This window comes from Aquarana catesbeiana, linkage group LG06 (assembly GCF_042186555.1).
Source record: "Aquarana catesbeiana isolate 2022-GZ linkage group LG06, ASM4218655v1, whole genome shotgun sequence".
Classification (NCBI taxonomy): Eukaryota; Metazoa; Chordata; class Amphibia; order Anura; family Ranidae; genus Aquarana; species Aquarana catesbeiana.
In genome coordinates this window covers 44,996,787-45,009,976 of record NC_133329.1, presented here as the reverse complement: position 1 = coordinate 45,009,976, position 13,190 = coordinate 44,996,787, and the positions used below count along the sequence as shown (strand labels likewise).

Sequence of the window (13,190 nt, the reverse complement as noted above, 5' to 3'; positions counted from 1 at the left end):
ACTTTTGAAGGCCCTAGAGCACCAGGACAATGGAAACGCCCAGAAAATGACCCCATTTTGGAAAGCTAACACCCCAACGTATAATCTATGAGGCATAATGAGTCTTTTGAACGGTTCATTTTTTTCCAGAAGTTTTTGGAAAATGTGGAAAAAAATGAAAACGCATTTTTTTTACACAAAGTTGTTCGTTTATGAGATATTACCAACACATAGCATTTACATAGCAAAAATAACACCCCAAAATACATTCTGCTACTCCTCCTGAGTATGGCAATACCACATGTGTGAGACCTTTACACAGCCTGGCCACATACAGAGGCCCAACATGCAAGGAACACCGTCAGGTGTTCCAGGGACACATAGCATACACATAACAAGAATTACACCCCAAAATACATTATGCTGAGCAAAGGGTAAATGAAAGATTACCTGTGGTTTTAGTAGTGCAGTTGTCCACAGGAGGATAGCACTGGTCCAGGCAGCAGGCAGGGACTTGGTCAGCAACAGCGAACACAATTTTTCAGGCAGCAGGCAGGGATACTGTCCATATACAGTCCAGGGTGAGTGCAGAGATATTGTCAGCAGTGCCAAAAATATTGGTCCTGGTAGTAGGCAGGTCCATGTGGTGTGGTCAGTGCGACAGACAGAGGCATGACGGCAGTAAGTCCTACAGGCAGCAGGCAGAATTAGGGCCTTGTGCAGGACAGAATGGGGACAGGGGTAGAGGCTTCTCCCACCCAAATCTCTTTGAAGCCTCTGAGTCTCCAGACCCTAATCTAGGAATGAGAAAATAAAGAAAATTGTTTTCTTCATCCAGAAAAACTATTCTGGAGAACCTCACATATGTGAGACCCCTGTGTTGAATCCCACTAGTCCAGTTGCAGGGTACAAGATCAGTCCAAGAGGTAGGCAAATATCATGGTCAAACAGTCCAGGGTCAGTTCCAGATCAGGCAGAGGTATGTGCAGAATCGTTAGGCAGAAGCATGGTCTAATAACAGTCCAGGGTCAATTCCAGATCAGGCAGCGGTATGTACAGAATCGGCAGGCAGAAGTGTGGTAGAATAACAAGCCAGGGTCAGTTACAGAGCAGGCAGTGGCATAAGGGGTGTGAAGGTGTGTGAAGGCAGGAACTGAGGATTACGTTTACCATACTTCACTAATAATTTATTGAAGTATGGTAACGGCGAAAACAGTCACCTATGCAGAGGCCTGGTTGGGAAGGACATTGTGCACAATAATAAGATGTGTCTCTTCTGACTCCTGCTCTGGTACACACCTTACATCTTTTTTGACGTCTTTGGCCTGTTGCTTTGGGAGGGATTTTATCAGGAAAATGGGGCTTGGAGAGTCGACTAATAACATCTGTTCGGATATTTTCTGGTGGGCCGTTTGGGAATATAAGGGTAGTGAAAACTTCCTCCTGGTAGCCAAGGAAGCGTTTGGGGTTTTAGGTGGAGTTGCGGCAAATTACATATGAATTGTATATGGCCAATTGAAAAAAATAAATTGCGACTTTTTTAGACCAATGGTATGTTCGTCTTGTGGCAAGGTATGGTTCCATCATTTGGTCATTTAAGTCGACTCCCCCCATAAATAAATTATATTCATAGATACAGTAAACAGTGGTATAAAAAAATCTTAAAAACAGATTAAAATATCACACTAAACAGCGCTAATTTTGAGCAAACTAAAATATACATGTGGCCAACTACACATGAAAAAAGTCCTTTTTGAGAAAAGTGGTGAAAAGTTCAGAGTGTAGTTCATAAAGTGTTCAACAGGTGATCATGAAACAAAGTCACAGCGTGCACCTTCCACCGATCAGTCCAAATTCCACCCTGTGCGAACACACTCCCCTCAGGGGGTTAAACTCACCAGAGCTAGATAGTAATGAGCCTTCAAACAAAGGGAAAAGACATCCACGCCACAAGCTGCTGTTACCACCACTCCAGAGGGATCTCAGTTGATCAGGGCTCACAATAAATCAAAAAACGAAAGAAAAGCGCACATAGCGTAATCTTGTTTATTGACTGTATACCCCTCACATCACACACAGAAACCCCCCTTCAATAAAACTCCGTACATCAATATTGCAATCAACACAGCAAGTAGTACGGAACGTTTACTTCACCGCATCAAGCCGGTACAGCTGCCCAGGAGCCATCATCCACTTCCTGGTTGTGTAGCAGGCTGTGGTGGAGCGCTAACATCACTTCCTACGTCGTGTAAGCCACGCCCTGATGCGTTTCGTTATATCCTGACTTCGACAGAGGGCGTGGGGGTGCCGCGGAACACCCATTAAAAGTCTATGGGAGAAATCAAAAGTGCTAATTTTAAAGGCTTATATGCAAGTTATTGTCATAAAAGGTGTTTGGGGACCCGGGTCCTGCCCCAGGGGACATGGATCAATGCAAAAAAAAGTTTTAAAAACGGCCGTTTTTTCAGGAGCAGTGATTTTAACCAAAATTTTTAAAAAAATTATGTGGGAGTCCCCCTAAAGTCTGGTATGGATTTTAAGGGGAACCCCGCGCCAAAAAAAAAAAAAAAAAAAAAAACGGCGTGGGGTCCCCCCAAAAATCCATACCAGACCCTTAGCCGAGCACACAACCTGGCAGGACGCAGGAAAAGAGGGGGGGACGAGAGTGCGCCCCCTCCTGAACCGTACCAGGCCACATGCCCTCAACATTGGGAGGGTGCTTTGGGGTAGCCCCCCAAAACACCTTGTCCCCATGTTGATGATTACAAGGGCCTCATCCCCACTACCCTGGCCAGTGGTTGTGGGGGCCTGCGGGCGGGGGGCTTATCGGAATCTGGAAGCCCCCTTTAACAAGGGGACCCCCAGATCCCGGCCCCCCCTGTGTGAAATGGTAAGGGGGGAATTACCCCTACCATTTCACTAAAAAACTGTCAAAAATGTTAAAAATGACAAGAGACAGTTTTTGACAATTCCTTTATTTAAATGCTTCTTCTTTCTTCTATCTTCCTTCATCTTCTTCTTCTTCTAGTTCTTCTGGTTCTTCCTCCGGCGTTCTCATCCAGCATCTCCTCCGCGGCGTCTTCTATCTTCTTCTCCTCGGGCCGCTCCGCACCCATGGCATGGGGAGAGGCTCCTGCTCTTCTCTTCATCTTCTTCTCTTCTTCTCTTCTTCATTTTCTTCATTTTCTTCTCTGGGCCACTCCGCATCCATGCTGGCATGGAGGGAGGCTCCCGCTGTGTGACGGCGTCTCCTCGTCTGACAGTTCTTAAATAACGGGGGGCGGGGCCACCCTCTGATGCATGGGACATGACGGGACTTCCCTGTGGCATTCCCCGTCACGTCACAGGGAAGTCCCGTCAAGTCACCGTGCGTCAGAGGGGGGCAGGGTCACCGGGTGGCCCCGCCCCCGTTATTTAAGAACCGTCAGACGAGGAGATGCCGTCACACAGCGGGAGCCTCCCTCCATGCCAGCATGGGTGCGGAGCAGCCCAGAGAAGAAAATGAAGAAGAGATGAAGAGAAGAAAAGAAAAAAAGAAGAAGATGAAGAAGATGAAGAGAAGAGCAGGAGCCTCCCCCCATGCCATGGGTGCGGAGCGGCCTGAGGAGAAGAAGATAGAAGACGCCGCGGAGGAGATGCTGGACGAGAACGCCGGAGGAAGAACCAGAAGAGCCAGAAGAACCAGAAGAAGATGAAGGAAGATAGAAGAAAGAAGAAGCATTTAAATAAAGGAATTGTCAAAAACTGTCTCTTGTCATTTTTAACATTTTTGACAGTTTTTTAGTGAAATGGTAGGGGTAAGTACCCCCTTACCATTTCACACAGGGGGGGGCGGGATCTGGGGGTCCCCTTGTTAAAGGGGGCTTCCAGATTCCGATAAGCCCCCCGCCCGCAGACCCCCACAACCACCTACCCCAAAGCACCCTCCCAATGTTGAGGGCATGTGGCCTGGTACGGTTCAGGAGGGGGGCCACACTCTCATCCCCCCCTCTTTTCCTGCGGCCTGCCAGGTTGCGTGCTCAGATAAGGGTCTGGTATGGATTCTTGGGGGGACCCCACTCCATTTTTTTTTTTTTTTTTTTGGCGCAGGGTTCCCCTTAAAATCCATACCAGACCTGAAGGGCCTGGTATGGATTTTAGGGGGACCCCCACGTCATTTTTTTTTTAAATTTTGGTTCGGGGTTCCCCTGTGGGGAATTCCCATGCCGTTTTTATCAAAGAACTTCTATGTGTATTGTCGGCAATGCAATAGCCGCGAGTAGTTTTAAATGGGTTTTTTCCTTCGAAATGTCATTTTGCTGTCAGACTGTTCTAAACACGGGAAACATGCGCCCCTTTACAGGCATACTATAGACACCCCCCAGCTACGAAATTTAAAGGGATATTACACTTTTATTGTTTGACTTTAAGCATTATTAAAATCACTGCTCCTGAAAAAACGGCCGTTTTTAAAACTTTTTTTTGCATTGATCCATGTCCCCTGGGGCAGGACCCAGGTCCCCAAACACTTTTTATGACAATAACTTGCATATAAGCCTTTAAAATTAGCACTTTTGATTACTCATGTTCGTGTCCCATAGACTTTAACGGTGTTCGCGTGTTCGAACAAACTTTTTTCCTGTTCGCATGTTCTGGTGCGAACCGAACAGGGGGGTGTTCGGCTCATCCCTATTGGCCACATGTATATTTTAGTTTGCTCAACATTAGCGCTGTTTAGTGTGATATTTTAATCTGTTTTTAAGATTATTTTCCAACACTGTTTACTATATTTTTGGGAGGGACGTACTGACGTCACCACGTCGCCCTGCTGTGGACGGGAGTTGTTTGTTTGAGTGCCGGCCGGCATCGCTGTATTCCTTTGTTTTTACTGTAAGTGCAATTCGTTTTAATAAATTTTAGTTTCATGTGGAATCACACTATTGGCTGTTCTTTCTATACTATATGCACTACTGAGCCCGTGACGAGATCGCCAGGACGTGTTTACGCCATTTTCGTCAGGATTTCGGCTTGTGTTTTTTTCTAATCCGCCATCTGGTAAGCAGGAATCTTAAAAGGTTCGCATAAGATAGATCTTCTGTCACGGTTATGATGTCAAGCCTTTAACTGTGTGGAGTTTGCGCACACCAGTTTGCCATCTGGTAAGCTGCTTTATGTGTCTGTGCACTTGGTGGGATTTTTTCCTTGCTCCTCCTTTGGGTGACAGTTGTATGCTCACTTATCCTTGATATCTGGTAAGCAGATTCGTTTGGAGGTTCACCTATTTATCCAAAGAGCACTACTTTATTGCATGTTGCATGTCACTCACCTTACATTCCTGTGTATGCTGTGGACACAGGATGTCTTTATGATTTTATATGATTTGGGTTTGTTGAGTGTTGCACCCCTCTTCTGTTCTTTTTGTGTTTATTATCGTATCAGTATTACACTATGTTTTCTGCCATATATTTTTTGGATAACCCCATGCGGACCTGAATATGCTACACGAGTGCGACTGATCCTGTCATATTGGAATCGCTCTCTAAAGGCCCGGGCTGGGTTTAAGCCACCTGTCTGATTTTGGCTTATGTTCTGGTAAGCATTTCACCACATAGATGTATCACAATTGAATTATCATCTTTCAACATTTTCACACTGTGGAGTTTTTACGTCACTTATTATTATTGGACTCTTTTTGTATTGGACTTTACACTTTCATTATTGTCTAACATTTTCTAGCGCGTTTTTTTTGTCTTATATTACTATATTTTATGTAGCAATTTTTTAAACGGCTGCTTTTCCTGCCTTGTGGCTCTGCGCCTTTTTGCATATTAACATATTGGGCGTTATTTGTTTATTTATTTAATTATTTCTGTATTCGAAACAACATCTTGTCCTGGCACTGAGTGGTGTATTTGAGGGCCTGGTTAAAACACCTTTTTTGTCTATATTCATAGATACATTTTGTTTTTTGTATGGGGCCATTCCTTCTGGGGATTTCCATGAACGTATACTTGTGGATAGAAGACAACATGTAGACATCCCTTCTGTCCCTCCACTTCACTGCCAGAATCTCGTTGTTACGCAGACTTGCCGTTTCTCCTTTTCTCAATTTCTTATTGACAAGACTTTGAGGAAAGCCCTTTGGATTCTTTTTTATGGTGCCACATGCTGGCGTCTTCTTCCTATGAAGGTTGTGGAACAGGGGCAGAGAAGTGTAGAAGTTGTCTACATACAGGTGGTAGCCTTTCTCCATTGGGGGTATATGAGGTCCCAAACAACTTTCCCACTGGATCCCAAGTAGTCCGGGTAATTAGGGGGCTGCAGCTGGGTGTCCTTCCCTTCGTACACTATGAAGGAATATGTGTACCCTGTGGCTCGGTCACATAATTTGTACACCTTCACTCCATAGCGGGCCCTTTTGCTGGGGATAAATTGCTTAATTTTAAGCCTGCCGCTAAATTTAACAAGGCACTCATCCACACATATGTGTTGGTCCGGGGTAAACAATTGGGGGAATATTTCTGAAAAATAATTAAGTATTGGCCGAATTTTGTAAAGCCTGTCATAATTTGGGTCATTTCGGGGAGGGCATTGGGTATTGTCACTGAAATGTAGGAACCTCATTATCATCATATACCTAGTTCTGGGCATTACCGCAGAGAAGAGCGGCATGTGGTGGAGGGGATGGGTTGAACAATAGAAACGCAATTGATTTTATTTGTTGAGTCCCATATTAAATGTGAGGCCTAAAAAAACCTTGAACTCCTCCACTGTTAGGTCTCTCCACTCATAGGGACGGGCATAATAGGATGTTGGATTTTGCAAAATAAATTGCTGTGCATACAGGTTGCACTGGGCCACAATTGACGCCAACATGTCCTCTGTAAAAGTTAAATTAAAAAAATGTATTGGGGTAAAATTCTCTGTGTCCACCTGGACTCCTGGCTGGGCAGTGAAAGGGGGAACGTTAGCTTCTCCTGAATTAGAAGGAAGCCACAAGGGGTTCTGAAGGGCATAGGAAAGGCTGGCATGGGACCTAACCCTTTGGGGCTGAGGTGACACCCCACTGGTACTTGGCCTTTCTGTTTGAGGTACTGCGGTGCTGGTGGATGGCACTGCGGTGCTGGTAGTTGGTACTGCGGTGCTGGTGGATGCCACTGCCTCCTCACTAGAACGCCTTCGTTTGGTGGGCCGAACATCTTCCTCCTCTGAGTCACTCAATGTTTCACTACTGAGGACTGGCTCATAATTTATGTCAGATTCAGGATCCGAATTTGAAAGGGAATCTGAAAAAGAGAGCTCCCCGTTGCTCTCGTCGGCCGTGGAAAGAATTTGGTATGCCTCCTCGGCGGAAAAGCATCTGTTAGACATGGTTGATTGCTGGTGGTGATAAGACTGCACAGGTGTGTGCTAAGCCTGCACTGATGGGCACTGATGAGGTGGCACTGATGAGCACAGATGTGCACTGATGAGGCGGCACAGATGTGCACTAATGAGGCAGCAAAGGAGGGCACAGATATCCACTGATGAGACGGCACAGATGGGCACTGATCGCACAGATGTGCACTGATGAATCAGCACAGATGTGCAATAATGAGGCAGCACAGGAGGGCACAGATAACCACTGATGAGGTGGCACACATGGGCACTGATGAAACAGGACAGATGTGCACTGAGTCGGCACAGATGTGTACTGATTTCATAGATGTGCACTGTTGAGGTGGCACAGATGGGTACTGTTGAGGTGGCACAAATGGGCACTGTTGAGGCGGCACAAATGGGCACTGTTGAGGCGGCACAAATGGGCACTGTTGAGGTGGAACAAATGGGCACTGATGAGGTGGAACAAATGGGCACTGATGAGTCGGCACAGATGGGCACTGTTAAGGTGGCACAGATGGGCACTGTTAAGGTGGCACAGATGGGCACTGTTAAGGTGGCACAGATGGGCACTGATGAGGCGGCACAGATGTGCACTGATTTCATAGATGTGCACTGTTGAGGTGGCACAGATGGGTACTGTTGAGGTGGCACAAATGGGCACTGTTGAGGCGGCACAAATGGGCACTGTTGAGGCAGCACAAATGGGCACTGTTGAGGTGGAACAAATGGGCACTGATGAGTCGGCACAGATGTGCACTGATTGATTGCACAGATGGGCACTGTTAAGGTGGCACAGATGGGCACTGTTAAGGTGGCACAGATGGGCACTGTTAAGGTGGCACAGATGGGCACTGATGAGGCGGCACAGATGTGCACTGATGAGGCGGCACAGATGTGCACTGATTGATTGCACAGATGTGCACTGATGAGACGGCACAGATGGGCACTGATCGCACAGATGTGCACTGATGAATCAGCACAGATGTGCAATAATGAGGCAGCACAGGAGGGCACAGATAACCACTGATGAGGTGGCACACATGGGCACTGATGAAACAGGACAGATGTGCACTGAGTCGGCACAGATGTGTACTGATTTCATAGATGTGCACTGTTGAGGTGGCACAGATGGGTACTGTTGAGGTGGCACAAATGGGCACTGTTGAGGCGGCACAAATGGGCACTGTTGAGGCGGCACAAATGGGCACTGTTGAGGTGGAACAAATGGGCACTGATGAGGTGGAACAAATGGGCACTGATGAGTCGGCACAGATGGGCACTGTTAAGGTGGCACAGATGGGCACTGTTAAGGTGGCACAGATGGGCACTGTTAAGGTGGCACAGATGGGCACTGATGAGGCGGCACAGATGTGCACTGATTTCATAGATGTGCACTGTTGAGGTGGCACAGATGGGTACTGTTGAGGTGGCACAAATGGGCACTGTTGAGGCGGCACAAATGGGCACTGTTGAGGCGGCACAAATGGGCACTGTTGAGGTGGAACAAATGGGCACTGATGAGTCGGCACAGATGTGCACTGATTGATTGCACAGATGGGCACTGTTAAGGTGGCACAGATGGGCACTGTTAAGGTGGCACAGATGGGCACTGATGAGGCGGCACAGATGTGCACTGATGAGGCGGCACAGATGTGCACTGATTGATTGCACAGATGTGCACTGATGAGGCGGCACAGATGGGCACTGATTGGCACAGATGGGCACTGATGAGGTGGCACAGATGGGCACTGATGAGGTGGCACAGATGCGCACTGATTGCACAGATGGGCACAGATGGGCACAGATGGCACAGATGGCACAAGTGGGCACTGATGTGCACAGGTGGGCACAGATGGCACTAGCTATTGATGCTAATGGGTCACTGTGGGCACTGATTGAGCTCTGTTAGGGCACACTTTGTTTTTTCAACTGTAAAACTGTAGATAATTACTCACGAGTCACAGATCCTCTCCCTCCTCACATGCTGTCTCTGTGTGAGGATAGAGAGCCGGCAATGAGATATGTTAACATTTGAGATCATCTCTCATTGAAGACGGCGATCGCGCTGTAAGCGGCCGCTCTGATTGGCCATTTACAGCGATCTGTGATTGGCTGTGTCCAGGGGACACGGCCAACACAGATTTTTCCCGATGCGCGCTCACGAGAGCGCGCCGGGAGCGAGGAAAGGGGACGACGTCAATAGATGTCGTCCCGGCATTGTAGATCCGCGCTGTTGCCGTCATTCGGCTATAGCGCAGATCTCTAGCGTTTAAAGGAGTTGTAAAGGCAGAAGGTGTTTTATCTTAACACATTCTATGCATTAAAGTGGAAGTAAACCCTCCTATCATTTTCAGCCAAGGAAGCTGCCATCTTGGCCTCTGTTTAATCCACAACTGCCATGATGCTGTATATGTGAAAAGACCCCACGCCCTGGGGAACCCCGAGTTGGCGATCTACAGGGGCTCACTACCACAGACACTTGATATCATGTATATTTAATTATGTACTTTTGTTTTAGTGATTGATTACACACTTTTCTTTACTATTTTCTGTTTCTATATATTTTTGAGGATCTTATGCACATGGTTTTATGAATAGGATCATATGTAGTAGATTAATGGTTTCTTTCATAACGCTGCACTGGTTGGTTTTTCATTGTGATATACTTACCTTAGAATGAAGTCCTCCAGCGGTCTGCTGTCACCACTGACATGACAGGGCTTCCATCTTCACATGGTCTTCCTTCCGAGTTTTCAGGCTCTGGCCGTCTGAATGGCCGAGCTGCAATGACATCACTCCCGTGCATGCGGGTGGGAGTCACGGCCGTGGCACAGAGCTCTGAAGGGTTGGCACGAATATGTTGTCCCTTCAGAGCGCATGTGCTGGTGACGTTACCGGCTGCAGAAACAGAGATTATCTCCTAAACGGTGCACATTTAGGAGATATTCCTTGTATCTACAGGTAAGCTTTATTATAAGCATACCTGAAGGTACAAATGTCCCAGCTGTGTTTACTACCAATTCAAGTAAGAAGATAAAAACTTTACAGATTTTGCTCCTATAATGGGGCTGTAAAAGTGAGGCAGTTCCCTAATAGCCAATATCCCTATCAGTAATTATTGAATCTTTACCTGTCAGAATGGCAGGGAGGTCTCTGATATCTTTTTGCGGCTCTGAACTATCATATGACTAAATGCTGAGAGCCACAAAGTAAGCCAATGCTGGAGAAGAGATGAGGTCTTTCACAATGAACTACGTCCTATAGGAACATTTCACAATGTCCACCAATCAATGTAGGACTAGGTCACTCTTCACATGGTACACTTTCCTTATCCCACAGAAATCTGTCCATACCATGAAAGGGGATCGTTGTTGGAGTTTGCTCCCAGAGTCAAAGTTTCCTAATCCTTCCCTGCCTATAAGTCAAAGTAAGTAAATCTTGTAGCCAGAGAGAGAAATGGATCTCAATCACAACAGCAAATGTCCTGTTTGAAGAGAAATCATTTCTACAAGTGACTTAAAGCGGAACTTTACCCATAACAACATGATAAATATAATGATCTTTAGCAAGGAACATACATTCCACATTAATAATTATGCAACTATACTGAGTGTTTGCTTTAAATTGTCTCCAACATTGCTCCTGTTTCTTCTTAGTGGAGGCGGCCATTTTGCTGAAGCCCAGAATCCCTGAGCAGCAGTAAATCATAAACCCTCCAATTTAATGGTTTCAAAAAACAGTTACATTCCTGGAATGCCGGGATTAGTAACTGTCACATTTGCTTGTGTCCTCAACCAAACTGTCAAACCATCAAATGGTCGGTATCATAACTGATCACAAGTGCAGCACCATGGCAGTTGCAGATCAAACAGAAGCAGCTTCCTTGGCTGTAAAAAGATTAGGAGGGTTTAATTCCATTTTAAGGCTGTCAGCAGATCGGCCTCTACATATTCAGCAGTGCCTAAAAATAGACAGCAACTGAGCATGTGCAGCAGGGTGAGACCGAGTATTACTGGATGTTACACAGTACTGTATAGACACTTATATTTATTGTTTTACAATCTATACCTGTAAAAGGGGCCGGTATGATGTCATCTAGCAGGACTTCATTTTCTGACTAAAGTTCCTCTTTACCAGGCCTTGTGTGATATGTCAGTTGGTACAAATGATGAACCACTTGCTTACAGGGCACTTAAACCCCCCTCCTATTCAGACCAATTTTCAGCTTTCAGCGCTGATGCACTTTGAATGACAATTACTCAGTCATACTACACTGTACCCAAATGAAATTTTTATCATTTTTTCCCCACAAATAGAGCTTTCTTTTGGTGGCATTTGATCACCTCTGCGGTTTTTATTTTTTGTTAAAAAAATTTTAAAAGAGCGAATTTAAAAAATTTTTTTTTTTTTTTTTTTTTATATTTTGTTATAAAATTTTTTAAAAGGGTAATTTTTCTCCTTCATTGATGTACGCTGATGAGGCGGCACCAATGGGCACTGATGGGTGGCAGTGATGGGCACTGATTGGTGGCAATAATGGGCACTGATCTTGTACACTGCTAGGTGGCACTGATTGGCACCACTGGTGGGCATTGTTAGGTGGCACTTGTAGGCATTGATACGTGGCACTGGTGGGCACTGTGGGCACTGTGATGTGGCAATGTCAGGTGGCACTGGCAGGGGGTACTTGTGGCACAATTGAGGCACGTATGAGGCATTATTGCCTCCTCCTCTTCGTGACCGATGTCCCTTGCTGGTGAGCCGGTGATCGGCTTTTTTTTCTCCTCGCACTGTCAGCGCAAGGAGAAAAAAAAATTGATCACAGAGCTTTTGTTTTGAACATGTGATCAGCTGTCATTGGTTGACAGCTGATCACATGGTAAGGGGCCGGGACCAGCCCCTTACTTGGATCGGTGATCACCCGAGTCTCAGTGACTCAGTGATCACAGCGCGCTCCACGCGCGCCCTGCAGGGCGCGCGCAGGGCACGTGCACAGGGGAGGCCGTCATATGACAGCCTCCCGGGAATTCAGGTCCGCGCTGTAGCTGTCATTCGGCTATAGTGCGGATATCAAGCGGTTAAACTGTAATAATAATTTCAGAAAACAATATCACATGACCAAGAGAACCAATCCTAGGCTTCCTTTCATTTTCAATCTGATTGGTTGCTGTTGGCAACATGGTAAATTTAGGTGCAGAGCACGCTGCAAGACGCAACATAAAATAGTGAAATAGTGGTGAGACTTACCTTCCTCTTCCAGATATCCGATCACTAAGGAGTTATGTTTCTTTAATAAGATGTATAAAATATCCTTGTCAGTATTACTCCACCATCCGATCACAGAGTACAGTCTTCTCATCTTCTCTTGTGGGGTTGGTTTGGCCCGTATTCTGTCACACTGTTCAGATGTCAACAGACTCCTTATCATAAGATCATCCAGAATTGGATCTATCTGATGGATCCTATATATCAATTCCTCCCGATGTCTGTCCACAAAGTGCTCCTTTCCTGTCAATTCTGTAAAATACATTTATAAACATTTTTATAATCATTTGTTTTCCCTTGATGTCTACAATTCAATATTTTGGCAGAAGAATGTAGAAATCTATTTTTATTTCCAATATTTAGGCACAAAACCCATTATAATATAACACTAAAGTCACACTGGACTCCATTCACTGAAGTACATCACATGCGGTATTTAGGTGTTCGGACGAATTCCCCCCAAATATCACATGTGATCCTGAAATTGTCAATTCACTATGCTGCTTTACTATATTCACCGCAAAACACTCAAAACGCTCGGAAAATACCCCAAAAATAGGTCAAAGTCAATTCACAGAAGGAAA

General features: G+C 45.7%; 1 protein-coding gene across 1 annotated transcript in view; it reads right to left on the bottom strand.

Moving 5' to 3' along the window:
• Window positions 1-12,451: 12,451 nt before the first annotated feature.
• LOC141147952 (uncharacterized) overlaps window positions 12,452-13,190 on the bottom strand; it is a 92,615-nt gene continuing 91,876 nt past the window's right edge. Inside the window, exon 6 of the mRNA XM_073635111.1 lies at window positions 12,452-12,858. Within this exon, the coding sequence (XP_073491212.1) occupies window positions 12,452-12,858 (407 nt within the window). The remainder of the gene's footprint in view (window positions 12,859-13,190) is intronic.